At 53.1% G+C, this 13,823-nt stretch overlaps 2 protein-coding genes across 4 annotated transcripts in view; both read left to right on the top strand.

Annotated features, from left to right (window-relative positions):
• Positions 1–3,096, top strand: part of LOC104990752 (arachidonate 15-lipoxygenase B-like) — an 8,833-nt gene extending 5,737 nt beyond the window's left edge. Inside the window, exons 8-15 of one of the 3 annotated variants that reach the window (XM_010843057.1) lie at positions 1–33; positions 132–335; positions 1,369–1,455; positions 1,607–1,776; positions 1,955–2,076; positions 2,174–2,274; positions 2,362–2,532; positions 2,917–3,096. The exon at positions 1–33 is cut by the window's left edge and continues 1 nt beyond it. In XM_010843057.1, the coding sequence (XP_010841359.1) occupies positions 1–33; positions 132–335; positions 1,369–1,455; positions 1,607–1,776; positions 1,955–2,076; positions 2,174–2,274; positions 2,362–2,532; positions 2,917–3,096 (1,068 nt within the window). The remainder of the gene's footprint in view (positions 34–131; positions 336–1,368; positions 1,456–1,606; positions 1,777–1,954; positions 2,077–2,173; positions 2,275–2,361; positions 2,533–2,916) is intronic. The other 2 variants (XM_010843058.1, XM_010843059.1) reach the window with 2 other exon arrangements.
• A 7,266-nt stretch (positions 3,097–10,362) lies between these two features.
• Positions 10,363–13,823, top strand: part of LOC104990889 (arachidonate 15-lipoxygenase B-like) — a 7,070-nt gene continuing 3,609 nt past the window's right edge. The window contains 6 exon segments of the mRNA XM_010843203.1: positions 10,363–10,428; positions 10,698–10,822; positions 11,948–12,092; positions 12,671–12,874; positions 12,958–13,006; positions 13,150–13,318. Of these exon segments, the coding sequence (XP_010841505.1) occupies positions 10,363–10,428; positions 10,698–10,822; positions 11,948–12,092; positions 12,671–12,874; positions 12,958–13,006; positions 13,150–13,318 (758 nt within the window).

Below are 13,823 nucleotides of genomic sequence, written 5' to 3'. Positions count from 1 at the left end.
GGCCGTGGGCCCCTGCTGCCGCTCGCCATCCAGGTCAGCAGCTGGCAGGTAGCAGGGCAGGGGTGGGGAGTGGTCTGACTGACAGTGGGCAGACACTCAAGGCTGCCTCTCCCCACCGGCCCCTGCTACAGCTCAGCCAGACTCCCGGGCCCGACAGCCCCATCTTTCTGCCCAGTGATGACAAGTGGGACTGGCTGCTAGCCAAGACGTGGGTGCGCAATGCCGAGTTCTCCATCCACGAGGCCCTCACACACCTGTTACAGGCACACCTGGTGCCCGAGGTCTTCGCCCTGGCTACGCTGCGCCAGCTGCCCCACTGCCACCCCCTCTTCAAGGTCAGTGGCTCAGCAAGATGGCCCAGACTGTGCCCCAAGCCTGCGGGTCCCTGCACCTGGGCCTGCCCCTCGGGGTGCCTCTTCCATGAAGCCTGTCCCTACATGGCCCTGTCCTTCCAGGCCAGGATGCTAAGCCCCCATCCTGCCTCAGTAGCAACTCCCTGCACAACTGCCCCAAGGGGCTGCTTTCCGACAAGCCCTAAGCTGGGGTAGGGTGATAGGGACTGGGGATAGAGGAAGGACCGCATGTGACAGCAGGTTGTGCCCCAGAGAGATTCCCTTCTAGGGGAGCTCAGTCCAACAGCTGTCACAGGAGCCCAGCTCCTAGGAGAGGAGAGACCTGGGGCAGACAGATGCCAAAGTGAGAACATGGCCAGCAGGTTTTCTGCAGATCGATGCAGAGATGGGAAGCTGTGAGAGAGAGACTGGTGTCTCTAAGGTGGGCTTTGCTAAGCCATCAGATGGCCCAGATTCATCCCCTCCAGGGGCCTGGAGCATCTCCTCTGTCAGTGTGATGGGGCCACAGCTGCTGAGACTTTCTGATTCTTCCTTAGACAGTCCCCTAGATCCTGGATGCAGGCCCTACCCTGTCCTCTTCAATCCAGGCTGATTCTTTCTGACAATCTGCAGCTCCCAGGGCCTGGCACTCAGTGGTGGGCTCTAGGGGATGGTTCCACATTGCCAGGCCCACAGGCCCTGGTTTTCACGGTGCTTTGCCTACCCAGGGGTCAGAAAATCACAGGATGCTGGAGCCGGAGGGATTCACAGAGCTCATCCAGATGAGCCCTCTCATTTGCCCAGTGATCTGATACCCAGAGAGAGGAACACACATGGTCAAGGTCACAGAAAAGGATGCTGGTGGATCTTGGTCCCCATCACTGGGCCTAGAGCCCTAATCTCTGTACCAGGCAGCCTCTCCTGTCACTGTCATCTCTTTCCATGAGTGATTTACAGGACTGGGTGCCTCTGTGAAGCAAGGCGTGGGACCAGAGATACTCAGGTTTTACCCAGCTCTCTTCTATGGCCCTTACAGCTGCTGATCCCTCACACTCGGTACACCTTGCATATCAACACGCTGGCCCGAGAACGGCTCATTGCCCCTGGGCAGGTGGTGGACAGGGTAAGGACTGCTTTAGGGAGAATGTGGGTGGGCTAGTCCTTCAGTATGAAGACTCTGAGATCCTGGGGTGGGAGTGGCCCTGTCTCCCCACACAGTATTACCTCCTGCTTCTGGGGCAAGGGCTGTGGTAACCAGGAGTCCAATCTCCCAGTCCACAGGCCTTGGCATTGGAGGTTTCTCTGAGCTGATACAGAAGAACATGAAACAGCTGAACTATTCTGCCCTGTGTCTGCCTGATGATATTCGGGCCCGAGGAGTTGAAGACATCCCGGACTACTACTACCGGGATGATGGGATGCAGATCTGGGGTGCAGTGGAGCGGTGAGGGATCCAGCCCCAGAGAGCTTCAGCCTTGGGGGCAGGGAGGAAGGAGAAGGAAGGCTCACAGAGGTGCCCACCAGGAGGAGGGATGGACATTAACAGCACCAGGACTGGGCAGGGGCGCTTCTCAGGGATGGTTGGGTTGACAGCTGGGACAGCAACCCCATGCACCTTGCAGCTTTGTCTCCGAAATGATCGGCATCTACTACCCGAGTGATGAGTCTGTCCGTGATGACAGTGAACTCCAGGCCTGGGTGCGGGAGATCTTCTCCGAGGGCTTCCTAGGCCGGGAGAGCTCAGGTAGGGGGACCTCAGTTCTTAGGTCCTACCCTCAGACCTCTGCAGCATTGTCCTCAGGACCCTTACAGCCCCATTCCCAGCCCAGCTCTCCCTGCAGGTCTACCCTCCACCCTGGGGACGCGGGAAGCCCTGATACAGTACGTCACCATGGTGATATTCAACTGTTCGGCCAAGCATTCAGCTGTCAGTGCAGGGCAGGTGAGAAGGGTCAATGTCAATGAGAAGGGGGGCAGGATTGGGGAGGAGGATGGGCTCCTAACTTCACTCTGCCCTCTTGGCTGTCAGTTTGACTTTGCTGCCTGGATGCCCAACCTGCCACCCAGCATGCAGCTGCCACCGCCCACCTCCAAAGGCCAGGCCAGGCTGGAGGGCTTCTTAGCCACCCTCCCACCAGTCAATGCCACGTGTGATGTGGTCATTGCCCTCCGGCTGCTGAGCAAGGAGCCTGGAGACCGAGTGAGTGTGGGGCTGGGAACCTGGCTGGGCCAGCCCTGGGGTAAGGGAGGCGATGCTGTTTACCCTTCCTGACCCAGTTCCTACTCTACTGTCACATACCCCACGGAGACTTCCCAGGGGGACACATGGGCACTGGACATCTCACAAGGAGGGCCAAATGAGATGATGCAGTCACCCTTCACTGCAAGGGAAACGTGTGATAAGTTCCAGGGTGGCCGGGCCCTCTGACTTGAGCCTTCAACCTCAGAGCTGCCCACAGTAATCGTTACTGTTCAGGGGAAGGTGGCTCAATCAGAGGCTGCTTCAGGTCCCGCTGGATGGATGGCTAAGGCGGGTCACAGCTGCATAGCAGCCCCTTCACCCACCCTTGTGTTTGGTTCCCAGAGGCCCCTGGGCACCTACCCGGACGAGTACTTCACCGAGGAGGCCCCGCGCCGGAGCATCGCTGCCTTCCAGAGCCGCCTGGCTGAGATCTCGCGAGACATCCAAGAGCGAAACCACAGCCTGGCGCTACCCTACCCCTACCTGGACCCTCCCCTCATTGAGAATAGCGTCTCCATCTAACTGCCCTGGGGAACAGGGCCCCATGGGGGCATCGCTATAGGCTACCTGCCACCCAGAGAAAAGGACTCCCCAGAAAATCAGGCCCCCCTATGCCTCTCCTAGGACAACAGCCTGGTACAACTAACCCCCCAACACACACATGGCGAAACAGAAACAAAGCAAAAACAAAACCCCAGAGAACAGAACCTCATTGGAGGGCACCACTGTGCCTTTTGAAGACTCTAAGCCTCAAAGTGCCTGCGCACCTGCAGCCCCCTGGAAGGGTTCCATGGGGGGAACACAGTCCTGCCCCTGGTCCCCCTGACCACAGCTGACTGGACCAATGGTCATCTGATTCAAGGGCAGCCCTCCTGTAGACTGTCTGCCTGAAAACTGCCAGAGAAGTTGATAGTGACCTCTGGTCACAGCTTTGAAAGGAACAACCCACTGAGAAAGGGCCACAGGAAGCAAGGCAGGAGGACGTACTGCCCAGGACAAGCAGGCAGTGCCCACATCCGCTTTCTAAATAAACATGCCCCAAAGTTGGACAAAAGCCTTGCATATTATAAAACAGTTTCCACTTCTGGAGACTTAGGCGATATCATATCATTCATCATACACTGCCTTCTAGATTCAATCTTCAATGACAGAATTCCAACATTTCATATACATTCTTCTGGTTTTCTTTTTTCTTGTTCTGACTCAGTGAACATCCATTAAGGCCAAAAATGTGTCCCCTTGAATTCACCTGATGATTTCCATCTCTGTCTCATAGTGTAGGCAATAGAGCTCTTGTTTTTTCAGTTTCCTTAATTTTTATAAAACACTGTAGACAGATACAATATATATTTGAATAATTGCACAAACATGGCCACTGAAATAAATAGAACAATGCTTCAGAAAGGGGAATGCTGCCCAGGTGACAGAACTGGAACTGTTCATTCTTTATTGAGATTCAGTGCAGCCCAAAATGATTCAGATACAGCTGTCAAGCTTTTGTTTAAAACAATTCCTGCAAACTCAAGCAATAAAGGAATTTGTGAAAAAGAAACCGAGTGTCTTGAGGGACTGGAGAATGGGTTAAACACAGTAGGAGTTAAACTCAGTCAGGAGGGACCAGAAACTGGAAACTCTGGGCACAAGAACCAGCGGACGCTGTCCTCAGGCACTGCTGTCAGGATGACGGAAGCTCCTCCTATTTTTTGTCCTGGGCTCAGTGTTCAAACTCCAGGAGGAAGAATCTGCGCTCAACAAATATCTACTTCCCAGTGTTTCCCAGCCTACCTTTCAGTTAGGTTGCAGTCATGTGATCAATTCTGGCCGATGGACTGTGAGAGGAGTGATGTAGGAGGGACATCCAAGATGAAGCTGGCATACCGCCTCCATCGTTCACTTGCCCTTGAGGCTACTGTGGAGGCATGTTTCAGAACTCCTGAGCCCTGTCCTTCCCTCTGTCACTAGACTGTAAGCTCTCAAGGACAGGGTTTGTAACTGCTCCCCACACTGTAGGAGCTCAGGAGGTGTTGAATGGAGGAATTAATACATGCATGATTCCTAAAACCCTCCAATGTCCTTTTTTATTTACCTGTGTGTCTTCTCAACTGGACCATGAACTTCTGGAAGGTGGGAGTCATGGAAAGGGAAAAGAGGAAGGATTGTATGGTGGAAAGTCCCCAAAGCTGGGGGAGTGCCCAGCTTACCTCCTACCACTCCTTGTCTAGTGTTCCAAAATAGGGTGGAGTGAGTCATCAGAGATTGTCATTGTTCAGTCATGCAGTCGTGTCTGACTCTTTGTGACCCCACGGACTGCAGCACACCAGGATTCCCTGTCCTTCACTATCTCCTGGAGTTTGCTGAAACTCAAGTCCATTGAGTCAGTGATGCCATCCAACCATCTCATCCTCTGTCTCCCTCTTCTCCTCCTGCCCTCAATCTTTCCCAGCATCAGGGTTTTTTCCAGTGAGTCAGTTCTTCTTATCAGGTGTCCAAAGTATTGGACTTTGGATGCTTCAGCATCAGTCCCTCCAATGAATATTCGGGGTTGATTTCCTTTAGGATTGACTGGTTTGATCTCCTTGCTGTCCTAGGGACTCTCAAGAGTCTTTTTCAGGATAACAACTCAAAAGCATCAACTCTTTGGCACTCAGCCTTCTTTATAGTCCAGCTCTCACATCCGTACATGACTACTAGAAAAACCATAGCTTTGAGTATACGGACCTTTGAATACATTGTCTAGATTTGTCATAGCTTTTCTTCCAAGGAGCAAGCATCTTTTAATTCCGTGGCTGCAATCACTGTCCACAGTGATTTTGGAGCCCAAGAAAATAAAATCTGTCACTGTTTCCACTCCCCACCCCCATCTATTTGTCATGAAGTGATGGGACCATGATAATTTTTTTAATGTTGAGTTTTAAGGACAGAGAAGGATAAACCCTGGGTAGGTGGAGGTAGAAACAGAGGCAACACTATAAGACATTAGCACAGAAGGAGGATAATGAGACAGTGCAGACACAAGGGTTGTGGGACATAAAAAGTAAAGGCAAGGAACCAAAGGTGTGGATGGGTGTGAGAGGTCAAGGGTCACGGGTGTGATGCCACAGGGCCCTGGTGAAACAGTTGACAGTGTAGCTTTGGAGGAGAACTCTTTAAGTCTCAAACTTCAAAATCTAATGTTTACAAAATGTTCTATGCAATATTACTTATAATAGGAAAAAACTTTTAGAAATTTAGGAAACAATCCAACTAAGAAAAATAATGTAGCTGGTAACAATTCAATCCTCAAATGCTGGTACAGAAAAAACATCCATGATATATTGCTATGTAGGTGGAAAATTACTTGCACAATGATTATCGTGGTATGATCTGACGGTAAAAAAAAAAAAAAAACAACAGCAACAACCTAAGTAGTGGGATTCTACAACAGGGCCATGATGAGGCATAAGGGAATGGGGACTTTACATTGAGAGTGGAGGTGGGAGATGGGGTGGGGGGAAATCCCAGAAAAAGAGAGCTATTTGATTGCCTGATATACCCACAGGAACAGCCTTATTAAGAAAAAAAAAAAAAAACTTATATATATATATATATATATATATATATATATCCATGGGACTCCCCTGGTGGCACAGTGGATAAGGATCCATCTGCCAGTGCAGGAGACACAGGTTCGATCCCTGGTCCAGGAAGATTCCACGTGCTGCAGAGCAACTAAGCCCATGCACCGCAGCTACTGAGCCTGCGCTCTAGAGCCCACAAGCCACAACTACTGAGTCCACATGCCACAACTACTGAAGCCCGAGCTCCCAGAGCCTGTGCTCTGCAACAAGAAAAGCCACCACAATGAGAGGCCCAAGCACAGCAGGGAAGAGTAGCCCCTGCTCTCGGCAACTAGAGAAAGCTTGCGCGCAGCCAAAAATAAATAAATCTCAAAAAAGAAAAAAATATCCAAAACTGATCAACAGAACAACTGCCTGTCCTTTCAAGGATAGTTTTCTAGAAGAATGTATCATTGCTTGATTTTGCTAGTCCATGTAAAGTTCACATAACTTGTGTCTGGTAGAGAGGCAAATGATTTCTGTTCGGTAAAATAAGATAACCCCAAAGGAGGTAGTTTATCACCGTGTAGGACAATAGCTAGTTTGGTATCTCACTCAGCAATTTTATACTTAACATCCTTTATAAAATTGCCTGCAAATAGCAGCTCCTCAACTGTTCATGGAACCAGCATTACCACTTTGATGAGTTGAATGATTTTGTGCCATTCAGCTTTGATTTATGTTCACTCTAATTTGTAGGAATCATGGTTTTAATTTTTTTGAAAACATACTTTGACAGGCTGGAGGGAGGGGCTGGACATCCCACCCTTGCAGTGCCTAGAGCCTGTGACCTTTCTTTCAGTGCGGGGTCCTCTTCCAGCCTCTCCCCTACCTTTGTGCCCCCCTGTTCTCTCCCCTATCCATACTAGACTTCCTGGAAGCCTGGGATCACTACCCAGCGAGGATGCAACAGATACGCCTCTACCGAGAAAGCTCTGAGGCTAGGCACCAGACCACAGGCTCAGAAATGAAGAGAGGGCCTGGCTGGCAGCGGGAGGACACGGGGTGATTGTGTGCAATAAGAAGAGTGGTTCCGAACCTTCCCCCCAAGGGCTAGGCATTCTGGTTTAACAAATTAGCCAGACTGTCCAGTGGCAAAGGTGTGGACAGGGAGGAGGCGGAGTTACCTGGAGTAGCCTTAAGCAGACCCCCTTTAAGGGAGGCAGAGCCCCTTAGACAACAAGAGGAGCTAAGGTTAGACGGTGGTCTGCGGGAGACAGCCTGGGCGGCGGGGAGGTGCTGGGCGGGCTTCGGGGTCACAGCTCCAGGGGAGACCCCTGTCAGGGCACAGGCCACGGGGCCCCAGCCTGGCACATGGGGCCTCGTGGAACCGCCCGCCCCACCTCCCCGACGACTCTCCTCCTCTTCTGCATCCTCTCCCTCATGCAGCCAGCCAACCCTGCCTCGTTCCCTGCGGCACTTTGGACCCCTAGACGGCAAGTCATGAGCAAGTACACTGTGCGTGTGGCCGCGGCTCCCTCCTGGGCTCAGAGACCTGAGACAGTGTCCGTTAGCCTGGTTGGGACCCCAGGCGAGAGCTCCCGCCTGAGGCTGGACGGCTTTGGGAAGGAATTCCGGCAAGATGCAATGAGTATGGTGCTGGCCGAGACACCCTCGCACTCAAACCCCCAGGGACTTCGAGGTTGACGCTCCCCCCCAGGACGTGGGCCAGTGCTGCTGGTGTGTGTGCACAAGGTGCCCCCAGCACTGCCTGGGCCCCTCGCGCCCTCGGCCCAGGATGCCTGGTTCTGCTGCTGGCTCCAGCTCATGGTGCCCTGGGGCGCACCCCTCCACTTCCACTGCTACCAGTGGCTGGAGGGTGAGGGAAGCCAGGTGCTGTGGGAGGGACAGGTGAGTGGGGACAGGCTGGGGCCCTCCCACTGAGGGAGGCTAGTGCGGGTCGAGGGCACCTGTGGGCTGGTGTGGCCACTGGTGGGAGGAGGGAAAGGTGGAGGAGGGGAGATCACCTGGGGGTGGCAGTAGGGGCCCCTGGGAAGCAGGGGTAATGGTTGGGAGAAATGATATTGATTCAAGGAGAGAGCTGGTGGAGGGGCCAGTCGGGGGGAGGAACCAGTGGTTCAGACAAGAGTATCAGGGAGTGGCAGTGGGTGTAGTGAGTGGAGGAGGGTGGGCCTGGTGGGAAGAGACCAGGAATGTGAAGTGGAGGGAAAGGGTGGAAAGAAAGTGAAAGTGAAAGCCATTCAGTTGTGTCTGACTCTTTGAGACCGAGGCCAGCATACTGGAGTGGGTAGCCGTTCCCTTCTCCAGGGGATCTTCCCAACCCAGGGATTGAACCCAGGTCTCCCGCATTGCCAGCGGATTCCTTACCAGCTGAGCCACAAGGGAAGCAAGGGAAAGGCTGGGGAGGCAGGCAACTGGGGGTGCACAGAAGAAGGGCATGAAAACGGTCAGCACGCCCTTCTCTCTAGCTCTGCTCTTTGCCCCCTCCCCGTTGGCCTCAGCTGTTGAGCTGGGGTCAGTGACTGGGAGGGAGCAGGCTGCAGTTTGCTGAGGCAGGGTCTGCCTGGAATGGAAGGGCTTCTCCACCCCCCAGGAAGAGGTAAAAGAGACAGGGAGGCCAGTGGCTGACTGATGCTCCAGACCAGAGTTGCCCCACCCAGGTCTGAGGAGAGGAGGGGGAGAGGCTGGGGTGCTGAGGATTGGGGCCAGGTTCCCCTCTTACATTTTCCCTCTCCCAACCATAGTCACCTGGCAGGACAGCCACCCTCTGCTCTGTGCCCAGAACCAGGCAGAGATTATGGCGAGGCAGCAGAAATACCCATGAGCAGTTCAAGGAGACTTCAGGCTGGTCGTCCCTAGGATCCCCACTTCTTAGTTTTTGGCTAACAGGGGGACCACTTGGTCCTGTTTGCTGAGGTCAGCTGAGCCTCAGATCTGACCCCCTCCCACCCTCCAAGACAGCACACACGTGAGGAGCTCCAAGTCTTGGGACAGCCCTCCACCCACCTTGCCATGCCTGAGCTTCCCGTCCCAAAGCCCTCCCTTGTACAACCAGGCCCAGGAGCCACCAGCACCTCACTTCCATCTCCACCTCTGCCCATTACAGGTGGACTGAGTTTTTCCCAGGGATACCCCACTGCCTGGATGCTGAAAACCTCAAGGAGCTTGATCTCAGCCTGCACTACTCAGTCGCCAAAGCAATGGATCAGAAAGGCTGCATCTTCTCCCTGTGAGCCTGCCTACCCCACCCAACACCTTCCCCACTGCAGCCCACCCCTCAGGGTGGACTAAGGCCCACTGTTCTTGGAGTCATTCTCACCCATCAGGGCTCCAGCAAGAATGACCAGGAAGTAAGTTCTAAGAAGGCTCCTTCTTTGTTAACACAAGGACGAACACTTTCCTGCTATCTGCTCTATCTTCACCATTTCTGAAAGCCTGCAGCCTCTGCCCTGTGGGTCTGTTTGCTGGTCATCCCCCTCCTCTGACTTTGTAACTACATCTTCAAACTGTCCCTAACAGTTACTTGTTCTGAACACTTGGAAACATGCGTCTCATGAATATCCTCAGCCCTCAGGAAAAAACACCTGAAGCAGAAAGACTTTTTCCTTTCAAATTGCCACCTACCTTTTGGGGGCCTTGTGCCTTGCATGCAGGCTTGAAAACCAGGCTAAGTCGAAGGATTTAGGAGTTTCCACTCTCCAATATCCATGTCTCTTCCTGGGTGCACTATGGGTCCAAACTATACATGTGGAAACTCAGTTCAAAACCCACTGGACAAAAAAAAAAAAAAGCCATGGGTGATCCTTGGAGGTCCAGTGGCTAAGACTTCACATTCCCAATGCAGGTGGCCCAGGTTTCATCCTTGGTCAGGGAACTAGATCTCATATGATGCAACTAAGAGTTTGCGTGCTGAAATGAAGCTTAAAGATCCTGCGTGCCACAACTAAGATCCACTGCAGCCCAATAAATAAATAACCATTAAAAAAATAGCACTTTGGCCACAGCCCAAGATGATGAAAACTCTCTCAATGATCGTTCTGGTTTAACAAATTAGCCAGGCTGTCCCAGGGCAAAGGTGCAGGAGAATCAGTCATTGTGCTGGTGAGTTTTAATTTTAACAGGGAATTAGAACCCCTCGTAGTTCAGAAGCCAAAACAGAATGGGCTTGGACACTGCTGTTGTCCAGCATTCCTCACTCTTCTGACTTTCTCAAATTCTACTCAAATACCAAATGCAGTCAGTGCATATCACAGAGTACCTGAGGTTCCCCCAGAAATGGGTGGGGCTGAAAGAGTGGGTAAGTCCTTTTGAATTTGACTCTAAATTCTGATCCCTTGTTTTCTGAAAAACCACTTGCTAGTGACGTCATCCATCTAGCTGGGGCAGGAGAAAGGGAGCATCTTGAAGAGACGGTGCTGGAAGCTGGAGATCTGGGTCCTGGGAGCAGTGGCAGTGCTGGAGGAAGGGGACTTGGGTCCCTGGTCTCCAGGGCGACCCTCTGCACACCCACCTCCTGCAGAGTATGTGTTTCAGCACTGGAAGGAGGACACCTTCTTTGCCTATTAGTTCCTGAACGGCCTCAACCAGGTCCTGATCCGACACTTTCACCACCTGTCCAAGAACTTCCCTGTCACTGATGCCATGGTGGCTCCCATGCTGGGCCCCAGGACCAGTCTTCAGGTTGAGCTAGAGGTGAGGAGTGCAGGGGGTCCAGGCAACCTTCCCTCCCCTCCGGGTGTCTTCAGAAGCCCAGATGCCCTGGCTCCCATTCCCCTAGATCCCTTCTCTTCCACCCAGCCCTGACCACCCTTCACCCTCTCCCACTCCTTTCCCAGCTAGCTCAGCCACGCCTTTAAGTCCACGTCTCCTGTTCATCCCTGGAGGGAGGTGTGTTATTCTTCAAGGGCAAAGATGGAGCGGGCAGGGCTCAGTGTGGAATGCTCTCTCCTGGTGCTTTGCCAGGGTCCCTGCATTTGGTGGGACCTTAACATTCAGAAAATTGATTCTCATGGTTTCTGAGGATGCCCTGCAGCTGAGGAACAAAGTGCTCCTCAGAGTTGCCGTCTCCTCCAACTCTGGGCTACCAGGAGAGAGGAGCCCTTACCCCGAGGGTACCTCCTGCATCCCAAGGTGCCATCCCCCAGCCGGGCTCCCTCTCTCCCTGTCTGTCCTTGAAGTTTGGGGCTGGCCACAGCAGAAGCACCTCCAATACTCAGGCAGAGATCTCTCTCTTTTTTTGGCCCTGGGCTAGAATACCCCCTGGCTCCAGGGAATAGGATTAAAAAATGGTGAAGTCACTCAGTCATGTCCAACTCTTTCCAATCCTATGGGCTGTAACCTGCCAGGCTCCTCCATCCATGGGATTTTCCAGGCAAGAACAGTGGAGTGGGTTGACATTTCCTTGTCCAGGGAATCTTTCTGACCCAGGGATCCAACCCAAGTCTTGTGGGACTTGCAGGCAGACCCTTTACCACCTGAGCCACCACTTCCAGTTAAATTGGGGCTTCCCTGGTAGCTCAGCTGGTAAAGAATCTGCCTGCAATGTGGGAGGCCTGGGTTTGATCCCTGGATCAGGAAGATCCCCTGGAGGAGGGCATGGCAACCCACTCCATTATTCTTGTCTGGAGAATCCCACGGACAGAGGAGCCTGGTGGGCTACAGTCCATGGGGCTCACAAAGAGTTGGACACGACTGAGCGACTAAGCACACCCAGCACACCAGTTAAATATTTGCAAGTGCCCCTACCCCTCGCTGCCTCCCTCAGCCTCCCAGGACTGCCCCCTGTCTAGCCCTCTTCCCCATCCTGTCCTCCCATGGAGGGGCTCTCTGTACCTGGTGGACCACGCCATCCTCGAAGGCATCCGCTCCGGCATCGTCAATGGACAACCCCAGTTTTTGGCTGCCCCCTTGACCCTGCTGCGCCAGCGTCCTGGTGGACCCCTGCTACCTCTCACCATCCAGGTCAGCAAGGCAGAGCCCTGGGAGGGAAGGGGGAGGCATGTCAACTGCTCAGGATGACTGAAAGCTTTTCCCCTTCCCAATGCTGCTGTTTCAAGTGCTGAATATGATGTATTGTCTCATCCTACTCAGCCCTTCCCAGCCCCTGCCCCACACAACCAGGAACCTGCATGACTCTGTGCTGGTCCCAGGAGCCCTCAACTGGGCTTTCCCACATGTGCCAGCAAGGTGGCCTTTGATCATTTTACCTCTCAGCAGTGTTTCCTCTCTTGTAGTGGATGTGATCACATGTAGGAAACACTCCTCTGGAGTTTACTGCATGCCCAGGACTGTTCTAAGTACTTCACCAGCATTAACTCATTAAATCCTCAGAGCAACCCAATGAGAAAGATTATGATCATCAACTTTATTTTACAGATAAGGAACCTGAGTCACAAGGAGGTTAATTAACTTTCCTGGGGATGCGGCTAGTAAGGGAGCTGACCATGTGATCTGGCCCCATGGGCAGGGTGACAGGTCACACTTGCTGCGCCCAGTTTCTGCTTGGCACCTGCCCACCTCCCCCATACCCCCGATTCCAGCTCTCCCAGACACCTGGCCCAGACAGCCCCATCTTCGAGCCCAGTGACTCGCCTGAGGACTAACTCCTGGCCAAGACCTGAGTGCGACATGCAGAGTTCCTGGTGCACGAGATGAACACACATTTGCTTCAAACCCACTATCTGATGGAGGCCTTTGCTCTGGCCACTCTATGGCAGCCTCCCATGTGCCCCCCCATCTTCAAGGTAAGGGACCCCACCTCTCAGTGTCCAGAGCTGCAGGGGACCTCGGGCTGCCCCATCTAACCTCAGACTCTGGTTCTCCCCAGCTGCTCATTCCTCATTTCCGCTACATCTTCCACATCAAACTTTATGGCTGCACTAGGCTTTTTGCACCAGAAAAGTTCAGCTGACCAGGTCAGGCCTGGGATCCTGGTGGTCAGCAGAGAGAGCCAGGAAGGGGCCAAGGCTGGTCCTGAGCCCCTTGCTCCCAGAAGCTGTAGACTGTCTGCTCATTACAGATAATGTCAATGGGACAGCTGGGAAGCCTGGAACTGATGGCCAAAGAGCTGGAAACTCTCACCTACTGCTCCCTCTGTCTGCCCTACCAACTGCTGACCGTGAGGTTAAGGACCTTGCCAAGTACTACTACCAAGACAACGCGCTCCGGATCTGGGCAGCCATAGAGGGGTGAAGCTCCAGAGCCTGAGGGCTCCACACCTCACCCTTGGCTCCATCTGTCTTGGTTTGTTCTTCAACTACTTCTCATCTTCTCCCCAGACACACTGCTGTCTTGCAGTCCTTTCCTGCCTCCTCTTCCTTCCTAGCTGTGTGACCTTGGGCAAGTCAGTTAACTCTTTGTGTCTGAGAAACGCTGGGCTGGATGAAGCACAAGCTGGAATCAAGATTGCTGGGCTGGATGAAGCACAAGCTGGAATCAAGATTGCTGGGCTGGATGAAGCACAGCTGGAATCAAGATTGCTGGGCTGGATGAAGCACAGCTGGAATCAAGATTGCTGGGCTGGATGAAGCACAGCTGGAATCAAGATTGCTGGGCTGGATGAAGCACAGCTGGAATCAAGATTGCTGGGCTGGATGAAGCACAGCTGGAATCAAGATTGCTGGGCTGGATGAAGCACAGCTGGAATCAAGATTGCTGGGCTGGATGAAGCACAAGCTGGAATCAAGATTGCTG

The sequence above is a fragment of the Bison bison genome, unplaced genomic scaffold (assembly GCF_000754665.1).
Source record: "Bison bison bison isolate TAMUID 2011002044 unplaced genomic scaffold, Bison_UMD1.0 scf7180017864180, whole genome shotgun sequence".
Lineage (NCBI taxonomy): Eukaryota > Metazoa > Chordata > Mammalia > Artiodactyla > Bovidae > Bison > Bison bison.
This window is presented reverse-complemented; position numbering and strand designations above follow the sequence as displayed.